A 21,264-nucleotide genomic window follows, 5' to 3' on the forward strand; every position below is an offset into this window, starting at 1 on the left:
TACTTTTCTGACCCACTTGGCTTCACCTATCACCATCTAGTTTGTCCTCTTTCCACTTACCCCACAACTTTATTCTGGTATGTTCCCCCTTCCTTTGCAGTCCTGATGAAGGGTCTCGGCCTGAAATGTTGACTGTTTGTTCCTTTTCATAGATGCTGCCTGATCTGCTGAGTTCCTCCAACATTTTGTATGTATTACTCTGGATTTTCAGCATCTGTAGAATCTCGTGTGTTTGTGTTAGCTGAACATTGTGCGTGTTTTCAGATTTTGTTTTAGAATACAGTTCCTCAGCTAACATGTTGTCATAAGGTTTTTTATTGAGAGGTAAATTGCTTTTGGCTATGTGTACTCAGATAAAAAGAACTTGTTATTTTACCGCTGCTCTAGGAGTTGTTGTATGGTCAGGTAAGCCCATAGACGCTCAGTGAAGTCACTGAAAATGTATTGCTGTTGTTGAATAATATTCTCAGCCTCTGAGATATTCACGTCAGCTTTTAAAGTCAGTTTTTCATTGCCCTGATGGAAAATAAGGAGTTAGGCTATAGCTTGTAATCAAATATTGAGAAAATAAATTACCATTAGACATAGGAGCAGAATTAGGCCATCTGACCCATCGAGTCTGCTCCACCATGGCTGATCCTTTTCTTAACTCCTCCTCAACCCCACTTCCTGGCCTTCTCTCTGTAGCCTTTGATGCCATGACCAATCAAGAACCTATCAATCTCTGCCTTAAATACACCCAAAGACCTGGCCTCCACAGCTGCATGTGGCAATAAATTCCACAAATTCACCACCCTTTCACTAATGAAATTTCTCCTGATTTCTGTTTTGAAAGGGCACCCCTCTATCCTGAGGCTGTGCCCTCTTGTCTTAAACTCTCCCACCATGGGAAACATCTTTTCCACTTCTACTCTGGCTAGGCCTATCAACATTTGAAAGGTTTCAATGAGATCCCCCCTCATCCTTCTGAATTCCAGTGAATACAGACCCAGAACCATCAAATGTCCCTCGCATGATAACCCTTTCATTCCTTTGTTCAATTACATACAGAATTACACTTTGTTCAATTACATACAGAATTACAGTTCGTTACATTACAGACAGAATTACACTTTGTCCCATTACATACTCTCAATATTTGCAACTAACTACGTCTTTAGCAGAAAAGTTAAATTACAGTATTTTCTGTCAGCACATCTGCCTAATGCAATTTTGAAGATCAGCTCTTATCTTCTGTCTAGCTACATTGCAGCTGAAGTCTCAGTAATATAATCCAGCCTTTCTCTTTAGTGTCAGAATTACCATCAACTCCATTTTTTTCTTCCCACAGATTGCTTGCTGCGCTGTCAAGGAATTTTAGCAGTGCTCTGTACATCAGAAACTGCTTCATTCTGCATCTGACAATTCCAGCATTATTTTCTGGCCTCAGCTTTTCCCTCTTTCCTGTCATCTCTTGTCTCTTTCTGTTCACACTCCTTGGGGTCAGGTTAGCTATGAATGACGAACATTCACCAAATTTTCTTCGAGACTGTCAACAGTATTTGTGCCATCTCTATCATTTCAGCCTTCCCCTTTGTTCTCACCATCACCTGATCTCTTTAATCCTCCCCCTCTCACCCACCTCTGCTACTTAAAATGTGCTTGCTGTTTCATATTTCCAGTTTAGAAGAAGGCAACAGGTCTGAAATGTTTAATTCTATCCTTTGTCCCATAGATATTGCCTGTCCTGCTGACCAGACCCTCTGTTTTGTTTCACTGTTTCCCACTTCTCTTGATATCAATATTATTTCTAAACTGTCAGATTGGACCTACTTCGCTTTTTGAGCAAAGTAGCAGACAGCCTTTACAAGATAGATACCAAGAATCTGAGATTTCAGATATCACAGAGCCTAGAGAAACAAGAGCTGTCCTCTTTAGAGCACGGAATATTAAGGAAATGTGATTACGTTTTTCAAAATGTTGGAAGAGTTTCAGACCATAAGTGAAGAGAAATTCTTTCCCATATCAAATTGTTTATATAAAGCAATAGGCAAAAAAAATTAGGAAAAATGTTTACATTCTCAAGATCTGAAAAGATATTAGAAACAGATACAATTATAACTCAAAAGAGAATTGCAAAAAGTGTGGAAATGTGTTGCTTCCTGAACTCTAGGGAAAGAGGAACTAATAGAGGAGCTCTTTCAAAAAGCCAGCAGCAGCTTCCGATGCAGCCTGCCCTACATCGGTGAAACACATAGTAAATTGGGGGACTGCTTTGTTGAGCACTACCACTCCATCCATCTAAAGCAGAATTTTCCAGTGGCCAACCACTTTAATTCCTATTCCCATTCCCATCCTGACATGTCAGTCCATGGCTTCTTCTTTTGTCACGATAAGGCAACTCTCAGGCTGGAGGAGCAACACCTTGTATTCCGTCAGTGTAGCCTCCAACCTGCTTGCATGACATTAATTTCACCTTCTGGTAAAATTATTTTTCCCTTCCCCTTCCTTCTTTTCCTATTCCCCACTCTGGCCTCTTACCTCTTCCCATCTGCCTGTCATTCTTCCCATTCCTCCACTCTCCTGTCCTATCCGATTCCCCCTTCCCAGCCCTTTACCTTTCCCACCCACCTGGCTTCACCTATCATCATCTGGCTATCCTCTTTCCCCACCCCCCACCTTTTTTCCTGGCATCTTCCCCCTTCCTTTCCCGATGAAGGGTCTCGGCCTGAAACATTGGCTGTTTATTTATTTCCATGGATGCTGCCTGACCTGCTGATTTGCCCAACATTTGGAGTGTGTTGCACCTGGCACCACATATCGGTTGGTTGCTCAATGTGTTCTATTATTTCATGATGCTAGGAGATTTTGGTTAGGATGCTATTAAGGACATGGATTGCCAATGTAAAATGGCAGTAATAGAACCCATTATGGTACCAATTGAAAGAGATTATGGACAAGGAGATAATAAGAGTGGAGAAACATCATTGGGAAGCTACTGCAGGAACACTGGAAAAACAGAACATAGGACAACCTGAGCAGCAGTAGGTCTGCCTCACCATATAATATGATCCTAGTTGGTCTTTGCCTGCTTCTTCTACGGTATTTTTTTCAGTAGCTCTCTGTTCACTGATTTATCAACTACTTATCCACCTCCACTTTAAGCACTTCTAATGATCTGGCCTCCACCACACTGGGTGGATCATTCCAGAGCTTTGCCACCCGCTGTGAGAAGAAATTTCTACCTAGCTTAGTTTTAAATGACCGACCCCTTATCCTGTATTTCTGCCCTCCTGTTTGAGACACACCCATCAGAGAAAACATCCCAGTATCCACCCTGTCAAGCTCCATTGGGATCTTATATGCTTGAATAAGCTTATTCCTCTGTCACGTACCCTGTGACCGGGCTACCGAACTAGCAGAAATGGAATACACGTTGGAGTCTGGTATTACTGTAACTAATAGTGTTTATTAGTAAACTAAGTAATACAATACTATAAAATGCAAATATATAAAATAGGTTACCAATGTTATATACAGAAGTGTGGAAATAGGAATCAAAACCAAGCTCTTTCAAAGTCTAGGGGTAAATAGATAGTCTTACGATGGGGAAGAGTTCAGTTCAGTTTAGGTCGAGGTGGTGGCCGGTGGGGGGAAGAAAAAAGAAAGAGAGAGAGAGAGAGAGAGAGAGAGAGAGAGAGAGAGAGAGAGAGAGAGAGAGAGAGAGAGAGAGAGAGAGAGAACTAACTAACGAACTAGTTGGTGTGTGTGTGTTGCTTTGAACTTGTTTTGTCCTGTTCATGGGTTGTCTTGTATGAGCTGGTTTGCCATGTTCTGAGGTGTTTTGTCCGATTGTCTCTGTTTGTTCCGGTCGTCCTGGCTTGGAGGGCCCACGGCTTCATCCTCAAGTTCTGTGAGTCAGCCTTGGAGTCACCCTGGACCAAGTTCCCCTCTGATCCTTTGCCTCTGTCAGGTAGCAGGCCAGACTGCTGTTGCCTGGCGGGGGGATTCTGTCCCCTTTCTACCCCTCACCTCTGATGGGTTGTGTCTGCTACCTGCCCAGGTGTCCTGTCTCTTGCCTGGGAGGTGGCCCTGCCCAGGTGTATGTGGCCCACCCTGAGGTCTCTGCCCCTTCCTACCCCTTGCCCCCTATGGGTTGTGCCCACACCTGCCCAGGTGTTCTGTGTCTTGCCTGGGAGGTGGCTCTGCCCAGGAGTTATATGGCTGCCCAGGGGGCTCTCTGGGACCCAGCCTCGCCACAGAATCCGGGACCCAGCCTCGCCACGGAATCCGGGACCCAGCCTTGCCATGAACTCTCTCTGAACCCCAGGATTACCTAGCATGCCTTGTCTCTTTTGCATGCCCTGGTCTCCCCACCTAGTTCTATCCTTTAGTTATTCCTGTTCTGCCCCTAGTACTTCAGTGCCTGTGCCCTGCACTTGGGTCCAGCCTTCTGTCCCCCGTGTGACAGTGTCTCTCCAGATTCTCACTGGAACTGGGGTTGACCCCTTCTTCACAGATACCCAACCCATTCGAAATAAATTTCTTGCATCCTTCCTGAACTCGGCTTGACTCCTCCTCCCTTAGCGGCATTTCAGCCGGCTTAATGCAGGCAGTCGGGGTTGGCGCCTTTCCCTTTCCTTTATCTCTTTTGGGAGCAAAACATTTAGATGCTATGTGACCAGCTTTCCCACAATTATAACACGTAAAACTAGGGAACTTCCCTCCAGACTACTTCTTATCCTCCTTACCCTTTCTGCTAGTCCCTGGCTTGCTCTCTGACTTAGCTGGTGGGCTCTCTCTACCATCCCTACTACCCCTCTGGTAGCTCTTACTTGGAGAAAACTTTACCTTGTTGGTTAAGACATACTCGTCTGCTAACTTGGCAGTTGCGGACAGAGTTTCTGCCTCCTCGTCCAAGTACGTCATCATACCCTCAGGGATGCAGCTTTTAAACTGCTCAATCAGCATCAACTGCTTTAGTTTGTCAAGATCCTCACTGGCCCCTTTCGAGGTGCACCAATGCTCAAAGTACATTTGCATCTCATGGGCAAACTCTAAATTCGTGTGGTCCTACGGCTTCCTCAAATTCCGGAAACTTTGCTGGTATGCCTCTGGAACCAACTCATAAATCTTTAGCCTCATCCGCAGACAATGCCAAATAGGCTTGCTGGGCCTTCCCCTTAAGAACACTCTGTAACAAAACAGCCTACTTCTCCTTCGGCCAGTTCTGATTCACAGCGACTTTCTCAAAATGCAGAAAATACCTATCGACATCTGTTTCCTCAAATGGGGGTACCAACTTAATCTGCTGACTCACCTTGATCCCCCGTGTGGGGTCTACTGCCTGTCCCCCTTCCTGCAATGCCTTTATCTTTGCCAGCTCAAACTACCTCTTTTTCCCTTTCTTCTATCTTTCTGTTTCCACTCTGTCTCTGTGCTTCTCTGCCTCCATCTCTTTTACTTGCAACTCAAACTCATACTGCTGCATTCTTTTCCTCTCCTCAGACTCAAACCTTAATTTTTCCATCTGCAGTTGGATCTCAAACTCGCTAGGTTTACTTTCGGGAAACGACTCCAACTCCTTATCTTGAAACACCCCTGTAGATACATAATAATCGGCTATGGCTCTCTGCATCTCTGACTTCCTTGTTGACGTTTTCACCTTCAAAAGATTCAACTTTTTTGCAATACTGAACAGCTCCACTCTCCTGGCATCCTCTAATGCCTCAGAGGTTGGCTCCACCAAAAACTTATCGACATCCATTCCTGATGTTTTTTTTTCACGCAACCCAAATCAGATAAGGGAATTTACCCCAATCAATTCAACAGCCCCCCAATTTGACATTCAAACTCCCAGATGAGCCCCCAATTTGGTACGTACCCTGTGACTGGGTTACCAAACCTGCAGAAATGGAATACACATTGGAGTCTGGTATTAGAACATAGAATAGTACAGCATATTACAGTCCCTTTGGCCCACAATGTTGTGCCGACCCTCAAACCCTGCCTCCCATATAACCCCCCACCTTAAATTCCTCCATATACCTGTCCAGTAATCTCTTAAACTTCACTAGTGTATCTGCCTCCACCGCTGACTCAGGCAGTGCATTCCATGCACCAACCACTCTCTGAGTAAAAAAACCTTCCTCTAATATCCCCCTTGAGCTTCCCTCCCCTTACCTTAAAGCCATGTCCTCTTGTACTGAGCAGTGTTGCCCTGAGGAAGAGGCACTGGCTGTCCACTCAGTCGATTCCTCTTAATATCTTGTACACCTCTATCATGTCTCCTCTCATCCTCCTCTCCAAAGAGTAAAGCCCTAGCTCCCTTAATCTCTGATCATAATCCATACTCTCTAAACCAGGCAGCATCCTGGTAAATCTCCTCTGTACCCTTTCCAATGCTTCCACATCCTTCTTATACTGATGCGAATAGAACTGGACACAGTACTCCAAGTGTGGCCTAACCAGAGTTTTATAGAGCTGCATCATTACATCATGACTCTTAAACTCTATCCCTCGACTTATGAAAGCTAACACCCCATAAGCTTTCTTAACTACCCTATCCACCTGTGAGGCAACTTTCAGGGATCTGTGGACATGTACCCCCAGATCCCTCTGCTCCTCCACACTACCAAGTATCCTGCCATTTACTTTGTACACTGCCTTGGAGTTTGTCCTTCCAAAGTGTACCACCTCACATTTCTCTGAGTTGAACTCTATCTGCCACTTCTCAGCCCACTTCTGCATCCTATCAATGTCTCTCTGCAATCTTCAACAATCCTCTACACTATCTACAACACCACCAACCTTCGTGTCATCTGCAAACTTGCCAACCCACCCTTCTACCCCCACATCCAGGTCATTAATAATTAAAAAAATCACAAAAAGTAGAGGTCCCAGAACAGATCCTTATGGGACACCACTAGACACAACCCTCAAATCTGAATGTACTCCCTCCATCACGACCTTCTGCCTTCTGCAGGCAAACCAATTCTGAATCCACCTGGCCAAACTTCCCTGGATCCCATGCCTTCTGATTTTCTGAATAAGCCTACCGTGTGGAACCTTGTTAAATGCCTTACTAAAATCCATGTAGATCACATCCACTGCACTACCCTCATCTATATGCCTGGTCACCTCCTCAAAGAACTCGATCAGGCTTGTTAGGCACGATTTGCCCTTTACAAAGCCATGCCAACTGGCCCTGACCAGACCATGATTCTCTAAATGTCCATAGATCCTATCTCTAAGAATCTTTTCCAACAGCTTTCCCACCACAGACGTAAGGCTCACTGGTCTATAATTACCTGGACTATCCCTACTACCTTTTTTGAACAAGGGGACAACACTCGCCTCCCTCTAATCCTCTGGTACCATTTCCATGGACAACAAGGACATAAAGTTTCTAGCCAGAGGTTCAGCAATCTCTTCCCTTGCCTCGTGGAGCAGCCTGGGGAATATTCCATCAGGCCCCGGGGACTTATCCATCCTAATGTATTTTAACAACTTCAACACCTCCTCTCCCTTAATATCAACATGCACCAGAACATCAACCTCACTCATATTGTCCTCACCATCATCAAGTTCCCACTCAGTGGGAATACCGAAGAGAAGTATTCATAGAGGACCTAGCTCACTTCCACAGCCTCCAGGCACATCTTCCCACTTTTATCTCTAATCAGTCCTACCTTCACTCCTGCCATCCTTTTGTTCTTCACATAATTGAAGAATGCCTTGGGGTTTTCCTTTACCCTACTCGCCAAGGCCTTCTCATGCCCCCTTCTTGCTCTCCTCAGCCCCTTCTTAAGCTCCTTTCTTGCAACCATATATTCCTCAATAGACCCATCTGATCCTTGCTTCCTAAACCTCATGTATGCTGCCTTATTACTATAACTAATAGTGTTTATTAGTAGACTAAGTAATACAGTACTATAAAATGCAAATATATGAAAAGTTAGCAATGATATATGCAGAAGTGTGGAAATAGGAATCAAAACCAAACTCTTTTAAAGTCTAGGGATAAATGGATAGTCTTACGATGGTGAAGAGTTCAGTTTAGGTTGAGGTGGTTCTGGTGTAATGTTGGAGAGAGAGAGCGAGAGAGAGCGAGAGGTGATGCAGTTGCCGTCGAACCTTCCGTTATCTTCCTGTCCTGTTATGGTCACTGACTGTGACCCCCGTACGACTGTTCTTCAGTGGTGGACCTGTCACCGAGGCAAGGTTGGACACACAAACAAGTCCCCACCAGTCTGCCTTCACACACTGTGAGCCACTGATCGATTTCCCCCGAATCGATCCTCCAAACCCCCACCTTCACGTGGATGCACAACGCTCTTTCAGTGTCCCGTGGTGTGCCTGCTTGTGTCTTCGCAGAACTGCTTTTTATCTCTCCTCTGCAGGGCATCAGCCCTCCATCAGGCCAGTCCCACCTTGCTGTCTCTGCAAGAATCTAACAAGCAGGCAAAGAAGGTGTCCTTGGAGCAAAGGTAAACAATCAGCCAGGGAGCCATAATATTAAATCAAGTCTCTCTCTCTCTCTCTCTCTCTCATCTGCACGGGATGCCTCCCCCACTTCTGCTCTCTCTCTCATTAGCAGCATAGTTCACAGGGGGGTCAGCTCTGGACCCCATCTTAGCTTGGTTTGCTCATCACACCTCTTTGTTCTAAACTCCAAAGAAGGCAGGCCCAGTACCTCTTGGTAGCACAAACTTCTCATTCCAGGAATTAGCCTCCTTTGTACTGGCCCCAATGTTAATTTTTAAGGACCAAACCTGAAATCAGTGTTCCAGATGAGGCCCAACAAATACCCTGTAAAACAGTAACACAACATCCCTATTTTTAAATTCCAACCATTTGCAAATATGGTACCTTTTGCCTTCTTAACTACTGCTGGATCAATGGGCTAATTATCCACTTAATGCACCATATTGAAGGATTTGCATATCAGTAAAGAAATTGGAACAATTAATGATAAGTACTTACGGTCTGAGCCACAACGTCTGTTGTGAGTGATTCCAGGGAACTGTCTGAAATCCTGCCACACACAACAATTTCAGATCCATGGTAATACTGTCTGAAACTGGTTTGAGTTAATTCTGAAATGGCATTCCCTGGGTATTGCAGTTCAATATCCAGAAGCAAGGGGTTTGCCACTTCATCATAAAAACCCTGTGAAGAAGAAATATTTACATAGTTTAGCATATTTCTTCAATAATTAAAATATCAACAAGTCTACAACTCACAAATTCCAGTTGAGCCAAAGAGGTAAAATTGTACTTGTAAAACTAGTAATTCCTGATATTGAGGATTTGCAAAATTTTCCTACTAAATTTAAGCTGCCAAGCTCACTTAGTAGTCCTGAGGCTTTGAGGCTGATGATTAAATGAAAGGCTACTAAGTATAAATGGGCACTGCTGGGTTAGGTCAACAGGCACTGATGGGTTAGGTGAACGGGCACTGATGGGATAGGTGAACGGGCACTGATGGGATAGGTGAATGGGCACTGATGGGATAGGTGAACAGGCACTGATGGGTTAGGTGAATGGGCACTGATGGGATAGGTGAACGGGCACTGATGGGATAGGTGAACGGGCACTGATGGGATAGGTGAACGGGCACTGATGGGTTAGGTGAACGGATACCGATGGGTTAGGTGACTGGGCCCTGATGGGTTAGGTGAATGGACACCGATGGGTTAGGTGAATGGACACTGATACATTCGGTGAATGGATACTGATGGGTTGGGTGAACAGGCAAAAATGTTGCAAAAAAGTGTCATGTTGAGAGCCTGCTTGCAAAAACAGCATGGAACTAGGAAGTAAAAAGGAATGAAAATTAAAAGTAAGGAAGTTCTGCTGCAGAGCAATTTTTAAACTTCAGCAATAGACATTTTTATAGTTCTGCATACTGTTTTCGAAATGTACAATTAATCACTGATAATCTGGCATCCCTGTGCTTGGAAATCCTGATGTGCAGGCTGCTGGCTCATTGTTTAGTCTAAGATGTTATCACGGATCAATAGGACAAGCCGGATTATACACACACAAAACGCTGGAGGAACTCAACAGGTTAGATAGTATTTATGGAAAGAAATAGAGTTGATGTTTTGGACTTGATGAAATGTCTTGGCTTCAAAGTTTGGCTCTTTATTCCTTTCATGATCTGATGGTTTCCTCCAGCATTTTGTGTGTGTTACTCTGGATTTCCAGCATGTGCAGAATCTCTTGTGTTTAAGAGTACAAGCAGGTTGTGCAGTCAAACAGGGAGTTTGAACTGAAGCCTGCATCTGGAACAGCAAATGTAAGGAATTGAGTAGTTTTCTGATGGGAACCAGGGTCAGAATGCTTGTATAGTTCCTGCTCAACTTAAAGTCACCAGATTCACTGGGCATTTTATTGCTGTGTAACAAAATAGGATGAAATAAAAACCTGTGTGAGTATTAATAGAAGTAGCATCCAATAATGAGGAAAATGTCTTCTTCCAGCACTGGATTATTCTGGATTATTGCAATTTCACTGTCCTTGTATTGGAAGTAGTTTGGATACGGTTCATTAGATTGATTCTTTGGATAAAGTCTGCTTTCGGTAGAAAAGGTTGAGCAGGTTGGGTTAGTTCATATGGGACACGGGGAGATAAAAATGAATCAGTCTGAAACATGCAGTTTCCTAAGGAGACTTGGTAAGTCGATGCTGATATGATATTTTCCATGGGTGTGGGTGTAGGAATGGGGGGACGTGGACTTGGGGTGAAATCTGTAGCTGGGGAAACATTTTGAATAAGAGATCATTTATTCCTTCATTTGAGATGGAGATAAAGAGGAATTTCTTCCCACAGTGGGGTATGGACTTTGGAAATTCTATACTCAGATAGACAGATTTTTGATCTAAAGGGAAGTCAAGAATTATGAGACAGTAAGGTGGAGCTAAGGCAAACACTGGATCAGCAGTATTGACAAGAAGAGCAAGTTTAAGAGGTCACAAGGCCTTGTTCTGCTTCAACAGCAGTTACGTATGTAGCTTCTTGGCTGCCACATGATGAAACAAAACAGAAAAGCTGTGGAGCCCAAGTCATTGGGTATATTTAACGCAGAGGTTGATAGGCTCTTGATTAGTCAGGGTTTCAAAGCTTATGGGAAAGATGCTGGAGAATGGGGTTTGGGGGATAATAAATCAGCGCTGATAGAATGGCAGAGCAGACTTGATGGGCTGAATGGTTACATTCTGCACCGATGTCTTATGGTCCTATGAGCTTACATTTCCGGGATAATTCATGTTTTTAATGCAACAAAATAAATCTGAAGATCATTATCATCCATTATATACTTCATGGTTATTTGGATTATATCAACACGCCACAAGACTTAAAGCATTTACAATGATTTGCTATATTGGCAGCCAAATTGTGGCGATGCTTATGGGCTGCCTGGCACAATCCTTGTTGGTTTGACAATGACACATTTCATATAAGTTTCAATGTACATGTGACAAATAAAGTTAATGTTTAATCTTTAATTTTAATTTACAAAACATGAGGCACCAGCTACTCTACTGCATATTTCCTCTAAACAAATAAAATGCTCAATAAAAACACAAAATGCTGGCAGAACTCAGCAGGCCAGACAGCATCTATGGGAGGAGGTAGTGACAATGTTTCGGGCCAAAACCCTTCATCATAAATGCTCATTTCTTTTACCCTCTCCTGCTAACCCTTGATGTCTCTGCTAATCAAGAAACTACCATCCAACACTTTTAAATATACTGAATGACCTGGTTTCCACAGCCATCTATGGCAATGGATTCCACAGTTTCATCACCTTCTGGGTGAAGAAATTCCTCCTCATCTCTGTTCTAAAGGGATGCTTCTCTATTCTGAAGCTGTGCCCTCTGATCCTAGACTACTCTCCCCACCACAGGAAGCATTCTCTCCACACCACAAGCATGCTGAAATTGCAGTGGAAATCCAGTCCAGGAGCATTAATGCATTTTCCACTGCACTTATGGTGAAGTCTTTGCGTAATTGTACGAGCCAGTTTGAAGATGTTCTGGACAAAAGCAAGCAGGATAACACTTTATCTAGTATTCATCTCACCTGGAGCTGTAAGGTAGCATCCGAATCCTCATAAATCCGCCGTGCTATTCCATTATTTTCCAGAGCCAATTTCTCCAGAAAGCTGAATTTAACATCATAACCAAAGCCAAGTGCATACACATTGTACCTCCCTTTTACAACATTTTTAACATTTTTCTGGATTCTTGCTGGATTTGATACCCCTGCAATACAATGAATAAGAATTAGTCATTGTGGAATACAAGCACTGGCCTAGAAATTCATCTGTGCTAATTTTCTAACATATCCATAGTTTTCTGCCAAATGTTTTTTTATGTAAAACTTCAAAAAGATCCTGAGGCAAGTTTACTGAAAGTGGGGTGAATTTGATTTTGATTCTGTCTGCCGTTCAGGCACTTTCAATTAGTCTTTGTAAATTGTCTTGTGATTAGACCCCAGATCGGCTGGGGCTGGGGTTAAATCAGGGGTTGCAGAGCTGCATGGCTCGAAGGGCAGATTCTGTGCTGTACCTCTAAATAAATTTTACCTACCTTGAATTATGGACAAACCTCAAGTAGCAGAACAATCTCTTTTTTACAAAACTATAAAAGTGTATTTACAACACATATACACAAAGGTACAGACAATTGATATTTACAAGACAGTAAGTATACTCAAATTAAAATATGGTTACTACCGTCTATAAAACAGTCTATACCACAGGGTGACCACCACTCCCGGAAGCCCCCCTGAGCAAAACAATCTTTAAGCAGAGTAACTATCCGAGATGACAGTTAGCCTTTCCTAACGTGCATTCCATTGATTGTCCTTAAAATGTCATGGTCAGAAAATACAAGAAGCAATCTAGCAGAGATGGTTCCATGATCAGCAAGGGTGTGAAAATTTGTGGGACGAAGGCGGAATCGGAATCAGGTTAATTATCACTGAGATACGATATATTGTGAAATGTGTTGTTTTGCAGCAGCAGAAAAGCACTATAAGTTGCAATAAGAAATATAAAAGAAACAAATGAATATTGTAAAAAGAGAGCAAAATAATGAGGTTCATGGGTTAATGGCCTGATAAGAAATCTGATGGCAGAGGGAAAGAAGTTCTTAAAATGTTGAGCGTTTGTCTTTAGGCTCCTGTACCTCATCCCTGATAGTAGTTATGAGAAGATAGCATGGTGGGGGTTGTTAATGATGGATATTGCCTTTTGAAGATGTCCTCGATGCTGGGGAGGCTGGTGTTCACGATGGAGATGATTCAGTTTACAACCCTCTGCAGCTTTTTTCCTGACCCTGTGCATTGGTACCTCAATACCAGATGCTCTCCACGGTACATAAGTAGAAATTTGCTAGAGTCTTTGGTGACGTACCAAATCACCTCAAACTTCTAATGAAGTAAAGCCACAGACACACTTTCTTCAAACAGGAATTGCATCAATATATCAAGGATAGATATTCAGAGATGTTGACACCCAAGAACTTGAAATTGTTCAGCCTTTCCACTGGTGACCCCTTGATGCGGATTGGCATGTGTTCTCCTGACTTCCTCTTTCTGAAGTCCACAATTAGTTCCTTGCTCTTTCTGATTTTGAGTGCAATTATGTTGTTGCAACACCAGAATGAGGTTGAGAGAGAATATAAATCAGCCATCATCAAATGATAGAACAGCCTTGAAGGGCTGCATGGCCTAATTCTGCTCCTGTGTCTTTTTTCTCAAAATAGAAAGCATGAGCACGACTCAAGTGGAATGACCAAAAATGTTTCATCCAAGTTTCACAGAAATCAAAAGGGAAAAATTTGTAGATGCTGGAAATCTAACATAAAAGAGAACATGCTGGAGAGATTCAGAAGGTCAGGCAGCATCTGGACAGAAAGAAACACATTTAACATTTCAGGTTAAGATCTTTCAACAGAATGTCTGTGTGAGCTTTCCTTCCGTAAATGGGGCAACAGGGTATTTTCCTCACCTCATATGAGGGTAGGGCAAACAGAGGAAAGTACAAACCAGCAGATGGCTGCCTCCTTCTATAAAAGGCACTGAATGAATGAGTTCAAAGTTCAAAGTAAATTTATTATCCAAGTACATATATGTCACCATATACAACCATATACAATACATATACAAGGGGAGACAATAGAAGTTTATAAAATTACAAGAGACAGAGATAGGGTACATAGAGTCTTTTTCCCAGGATAGAACATCACATACTAGAGGACATAGCTGTAAGGTGAGAGAGATATAGCTGAAAGGGTTAAAGGATATGTACAAGGCAAAATCATTTTCAGAGAGTGGGAGGTGCCTGGAATGGACAATTGTGCTGCCAAGGAGTATTTGGGGGTAGGAGGTGGGGGTGGGAATGGTGCCAGGGAGTATGTGGGATAGGAGGGGTGTACGAATGATGCCAGGGAGTATGTGGGATAGGAGGGGTGTACGAATGATGCCAGGGAGTATGGGGACGGGAGGAGTGTAGGTATGGTGCCAGGGATTATGTGGAATGGGAAGGTGTAGAAATCCAAGTTGATCTATCCAAGCTGGCATTATTGTGGTGTGTAGCATGTGACACTTCTCCAAAGGGTCTTGGCCAGAAATGTCAACTGTACTCTTTTCCATAGATTCTGCCTGGCCTATTAAGACTTGATGTGTCTTAACAGGGTGGACAAGCAGGGATTATTTCCCATTGTGAGAACCTAGAACTAGAGGTCATTGTTTAAAAATGAGGGGTAATCCATTCAAGACAGATAAAATAACTTTCTTTTCCTCATAAAGACAAAATCTTAGGAACTCTTCATTTCAAGGGAGATGGAAGGAGATTAGTTGAAGGCTTTAAAGCAGGGGTGACAAGCTAGAAGTGAAAGATACTATCACTAGGGGTCAAAGTTATTGTGAGCGGAGATCAAGGTGGAGCTGAAATTATAACCGAATCATGTTGGTGAATGGCAAAGCAGATTTGCAGGGCCCAGTGCTCTTGCTCTGCTCCTGATTGAGATCGTCATATGTGATAACTGATTCTAGATCAGTTTGGGACATCTTGAGATCAGAAATGGTGCTCTGTAAATGTACAGTGAATCCTGATGAAAGGTCTCAGCCCAAAACATGGACTGTCGATTCATTTCCATAGGTGCTGCCTGACCGGATGAGTTCCACCAGCATTTTGCGTGTGTTGCTTTGTTTTTATCGTTGTTATTGTGCTGCCTTCTTGTGTTCACCCAGTGCTTCCCTGCAACTGTTACTCAGTGGAAGAACAAACAATCTACAGTCTTGCCACTCAGGCACTTGGGCTATATTATTTGTTTACTTTGTGTCTGTATGTTTTACTGAATTCATAACCATGTGAGCTATTTGTGATATGTGCATGACATTTTGTACTTTAGCCCCAGAGGAACGTTATTTCACTTGGCTATATTCATATATGGTTGAATGATAAATAAACTTGAACTTGAAAACTAAGTTTCAGTCAATATAAATTATTGCATTCCTGGATACCATGCTGGATAAATAGAACTAGGGAAATGTGAATTAATTTCAATAAAACGTTAGCATATGCCAACTAGTGGAATGGTGCTGCAGCAAAAACCTGGCACTCAACGTCAGTAAGATGAAAGAGCTGATTGTGGACTTCAGGAAGGGTAAGACGAAGGAGCACATACCAATCCTCATAGAGGGATCAGAAGAGGAGAGAGTGAGCAGCTTCAGGTTCCTGGGTGTCAAGATCTCTGAGGATCTAACCTGGTCCCAACATATCAATGTAGTCATTAAGAAGGCAAGACAGCGGCAATACTTCATTGGAAGTTTGAAGAGATTTGGCATGTCAACAAATACACTCAAGAAATCCTATAGTTGTACCATGGAGAGCATTCTGACAGGCTGCATCACTGTCTGGGCTACTGCACAGGACAGAAAGAAGCTGCAGAGGGTTGTAAATCTAGTCAGCTCCATCTTGGGCACTAGCCTACAAAGTATCCAGGACATCTTTAGGGAGCGGTGTCTCAGAAAGGCAGTGTCCATTATTAAGGACCTCCGGCACCCAGGGCATGCCCTTTTCTCACTGTTACCATCAGGTGGGAAGTACAGAAGCCTGAAGGCACACACTCAGTGATTCAGGAACAACTTCTTCCCCTCAGCCATTTGATTGCTAAATGGACATTGAAGCTTTGGACTCTACCTCACTTTTTTTAAATACACAGTATTTCTGTTTTCACACATTTGTAAAAAATCTATTCAATATACCTAATTGATTTACTTGTTTATTTATTATTATTATGTTTTTTTTTCTCTCTGCAAGTTTATGTATTGCATTGAACTGCTGCTGCTAAGTTAACAAATTTCACGTCACATGCCGGTGATAATAAACCTGATTCTGATAATGTATCCTGGTGAATGTTTAACATAATCCTGAATCTAGTTTGATAATTTCTGGAATGAAAGAGATATTATTTCTACTTTTATGTTTTAATTAATACTAGTTTTAAAGAATGTCCACCTCAGTTGCTTTCCAGGCTTGGACTTTTCTATATGTAAACAGGCCTGCCCAGGGTGGAAGTAGAATGCATTTATTTTACTTACCACTATTTGGATCCCCATCAGTTAACAAAATAATCATGGAGATGCTTCTCTCAGGCAGCTGCTTTCTCTGATGAGCCTTGTCCAGAAGTCTCACTGCCTCCAACATGGGATCATTGATGTTTGTTGCTGCAATATAAAACTGTCTTAATTTTGCTTTTTAAGATTTTGCAGTTTGGGGTAGAAATTTATTTGTTTCCTTCATGTTACCAAGATACAATGCAGGCAACTAAATTATACAAAGCAGCAAGCACAGAATGCTGGAAGGACTCAGCAAGTCAGGCAGCATCTATGGAGGGGATAAGCTGTCGACGTTTTGGGCCAAGACTCCTGCTGACGGGTCTCAGTCTGAAACATTGACTTTTCATTCCGCTCCATAGACGCTGCCTGACCTGTTGAGTTCCTCCAGCATTTTGTGTGTTGCTGTGGATTTCCAGCATCTGAAGAATGACTTGCCTTTATAAACTATATGTAGGGAACAACAGCTGACAACATGTAATATCTTCCAAAGCATAAGATTCCATTTCCTCAGGGCAGAATTTCCTGATCCATGAGTACAGTACACAGCAAATGAGTGAAAAACAACTCTGATGGAGTCAATCTCAGAGACCTGAGAATGAAACCTTTAATATTCACAGCTCCCAAGGGACAATTAAGAAATTCTGGCTCTGTGATTCATTCAAAGGAGCTATTTTTTAAAAGTTACAGTTACGGAGTTCTACAGCATCTAAGTTAGTCTTAATTGGCTGCATTTGGCCCACATATCTCTAAACCTTTCCTATCCACAAATATCTTTGAAATGTGGTTAATGTACCTGCCTCAACCACTTCTTCTGGAAGTTCATCCACTTACTGACCACTCTCTGGGAGAAAAGGTATCCCTTAGGCTGATGTTAAATTTTTCACTCCCACTATAAGCCCATGCTCTCTGGGTCTTGATTTCCCATCCCTGGAAAAAAGACAGTTTGCATCGATGACCTGCATGATTTTATACATCTCTATAAGATCACCCTTCATTCTCTTACACTCCAGTGAAAAATCTCCTAAGTTACTCAACCACTCTCCACAACCCAGTTCCTCAAGTCTCACCAATACCCTCAAAAACTCTCCCCACACTCTCTCCAGCTTCATGGCATCTTTCCTATAACAGTGACCAAACCTGAACACAATATTCCAAATGTGGTTTCACCAAACTCTTGTACATAGCATCCTAACTACAATACTACATCCTGCCTGATGAAGGCCAGCATTACCACCACCTGCAATGTCACTTTCAGAGAAATGTGACTTGGTCCTTCTGTTCTACAACACCCCAGGGCCTTGCCATTCACTGTGAAAGCCCTATCCTCATCTGTCTTTCAAAATACAACTTCACACTTATTCAAATTAACGTTCATTTGCCATTCCTTTACCCTAACCTAACTGATCAAGATCTCCCTGTAAATTAAGATAACCATTTTTACTGTTTCCAACATGACCCTCTATTTTACTGTAATCTGCATTAGCTTGATTTTGTGTGGAAACAGGATTATTGATGAAAAAAATCATTTGCCCGTTTTTGTTTTAGTCCTGACTTATAGAACATAAATTCATAGATAAAGTGGGGGATTGACTTTGAAAAATAATTATCTTGCAGCATTTCCTTTTCGCCTCAACTCATTTTGAAATTAATTGACAAAAACCATAATTATTACCTCCGTTGGCTGTAATTGTTTGCACATATGTTTTTGCTGAAGCCACATTATCTTGACTTGCTTGAAACAGGGAATTCCTCCATGTTTGATAAGAATGATCAAATATGATAATGGCAAAATGATCCACTTCATCCATGTCATCTAGTATCTTTAGAAGTGCTTCATTTGTCTGAAAGGGACAACATAATAGTTCATAATTATAACTTCTGACCTTTGATTTTAACAGCTGTTACATTCTATGTTTTAGGCAACACCCAATGTAACTGGAGGAGTTCAATGGGTCAGACAGCATCCAAAGATGGAAATGGATAGTCAATATTTTGTGTCGAGACCCTTCTTCAGAACTGGTAAGAAAGAGTGGACTTAGCTAGTATAAAGAGGTGGAGGGATGGGTTGGAACTAGAGCTGGCAGGTGACAGGTGCATCCAGGTGAGGGAGTGTGGAGAGTGGAAATTATGTAAGAAGCAGGGATGTGATAGGAGGAAGTGACATAGGCTGAAGAAGATGGGATATGATAGACACCCTGTATCTTCACAAACAGCTTTGCCATAGTGGTGCTGAGGGAGGACGGAGTCTACAAAAGGATTTGGACAGGTTTGCAGAATAGGCAAAGAAGTGGCAGATGGATTACAGTGCAGGGAAGTGTATGGTCACACACTTAGGTGAAGGAATAAAGGTGTAGACTACTTTCTAAATGGGGAGTGAATTTAGAAATAAGAGGTGCAAGGGGACTTGTGAGTCCTAGACCAGGATTCCCTAAAGGTTAACTTGCATGTTGCATCTGTGGTAAGGAACTCAAATGCAATGTTAACATTCATTTTGAGAGGACTAGAATACATAAGCAAGGATGTAAAGCTGAGACTTTATAAAGCATTGGTCAGACCACTCTTGGAGTATTCTGAGCTCTGGGTTTCATATCTAAGAAAGGATTGGAGAGGATCCAGAGGAGGTTTAGACTCATGGAGTCATTGAAAAGTACAGCACAGAAACAGACTCTTTGGCCCATCATGCCTGTGCCGAACCACTTAAACTGCCCACTCCCATTGACCTGCACCCTGCATAGCCAAACCATCCATGTACCTATCTCTTAACATTGAAATCGAGCCCGCATGCACCCTTTGCACTGTCAGCTCATTCCATGCTCCTATGACCCTCAGAATGAAAAAGTTTCCCCTCATGTTCCCCTTAAACTTTTCACGTTTCACCCTTAACTCATGTAGTCCCATGCAGCCCTAGTGGATAAAGCCTGCTTGCATTTTCCGTATATAATTTTGTACACCTCTATCACATATCAGAACAATGTCTATCGATCAAACCTGCACGCAGACTGAATGGTGCAAACCACCCAATCAGCTGAACACCACCAAACTGAAACACCGAGAGTGTGCTGATGTCCTGAAATCTGCTATGGAAACTGCTGTAAGCAGACTGGTTGAGAATCCACCAGACAATATCACTGAGCACTGGAATGCCTTCAAAGAAACGGTCTACAGTGCTGCCCTGGACACCCTGGGGAAAGTCAAGCACAAGCATCAGGACGGGTTTGATGAGAGCAACCAACCTGTGCAAGACTTTCTAAGAGCTAAGGCAGCTGCACACCAGGCTCTTCTTCCACACCCAAACTCAAGTTCCAATGAACGTGCAAAACCAACTTTGCAGAGGCAGCTCAGAGCTGTGAAACACCAGTGGTGGGTGAACAAGGCCAAGGAGTTACAAGCCTTCGCTGACTGTAATGACTCAAGAAGCTTCTATGAAGCAATCAATGTTGTGTATGGTCCATCAAACAAGGCACCTCACAACTCCTGAGCAGGGACAGTACATCCATCTTCACTGAGCAACACCTACACCTCACACCTCCTCACACCTGACAACTCCTGAGCAAGGACAGTACATCCATCTTCACTGAGCAACACCTACACCTCACACCTCCTCACACCTCACAACTCCTGAGCAAGGACAGTACATCCATCTTCACTGAGAAGTCAGAGCACATGGAAAGATGGCAAGAACACTTCCACGAGCTGCTGAACAGACCAGGAACCATCACCGATGAAGCACTGGGCAGAGTAAACCTCGACCCATACTGTTCGAGCTAGATGCTTCCCCTACTCTTCATGAGGTCTTCAAAGCCATCAAACAGCTAAAACCCAACAAAGCACCAGGCCCCGATGGTATCACAGCCGAGATCTACCAGTATGGTGGTAACACACTGACATCATGCCTGCACCAACTGTTCACAAAGTTGTGGGGAGCTGCAGAACTACCACAAGACTTCAAAGATGCATCAATCATGACCATCTACAAGAACAAAGGAGACAAGAGAGACTGCAACAATTACCGTGGCATCGCTCTTCCGTCAGTTGTGGGAAAATGCCTCCCGAAGATCATCGTTAGACACTTGGTGCCCAACATCAGTTACAATATCCTTCCAGAAAGCCGATGTGGTTTTTGAGCAGGCCGTAGTACAGTGGACATGATCTTCTCACTGAGGCAGCTCCAAGACAAACGTGCTGAGCAGCAGAGAAGTCTCTCTGTCACATTTGTTGATCTAACCACTGTTGGTAGAGATGGCCTGTGGAAGATCCTACCAAAATTCGGTTGCCCCCAGCACCTAACGACCATTATCTGTCAGTTCCACGGAGGCATGGAAGGCTGCATCAACATGTGTGGTGAGTTGTCAGACCCATTTCCCATCAGCAACAGCGTAAAACAGGGTTGTGTTTTGGCTCCTACTCTGGTTGGACTATTCTTCGCTGCTGTTCTTCAGGATGCCACACAAGACCTGAAGTCAGGGGTCTTCCTACAAATGAGGGTTGATAGCTGTGCACTGGTTTCCAACTCTCTTCAAGACTTAAAGGAGATCACTAGTCACTTTGCCAGTGCAGCCAAAAGCTTCAGACTGACAATCAGCCTGAAAAAGACGGAAGTTTTGTACCAACCGGCTCCTGGCTCAAGCTACGAAGAACCAACTGTCC

General features: G+C 43.1%; 1 protein-coding gene across 5 annotated transcripts in view; it reads right to left on the reverse strand.

Annotated features, from left to right (window-relative positions):
* LOC140742031 (inter-alpha-trypsin inhibitor heavy chain H3-like) overlaps positions 1 to 21,264 on the reverse strand; it is a 148,168-nt gene that overhangs the window by 85,769 nt on the left and 41,135 nt on the right. For all 5 annotated transcript variants that reach the window (XM_073072726.1, XM_073072724.1, XM_073072725.1 and 2 more), the window contains exons 9-13: positions 18,290 to 18,458; positions 16,600 to 16,725; positions 12,070 to 12,251; positions 8,965 to 9,150; positions 377 to 516 (exon numbers count right to left, since the gene is read on the reverse strand). In XM_073072726.1, the coding sequence (XP_072928827.1) occupies positions 377 to 516; positions 8,965 to 9,150; positions 12,070 to 12,251; positions 16,600 to 16,725; positions 18,290 to 18,458 (803 nt within the window). The remainder of the gene's footprint in view (positions 1 to 376; positions 517 to 8,964; positions 9,151 to 12,069; positions 12,252 to 16,599; positions 16,726 to 18,289; positions 18,459 to 21,264) is intronic.

This window comes from Hemitrygon akajei, chromosome 19, assembly GCF_048418815.1.
Source record: "Hemitrygon akajei chromosome 19, sHemAka1.3, whole genome shotgun sequence".
Taxonomy (NCBI): Eukaryota; Metazoa; Chordata; class Chondrichthyes; order Myliobatiformes; family Dasyatidae; genus Hemitrygon; species Hemitrygon akajei.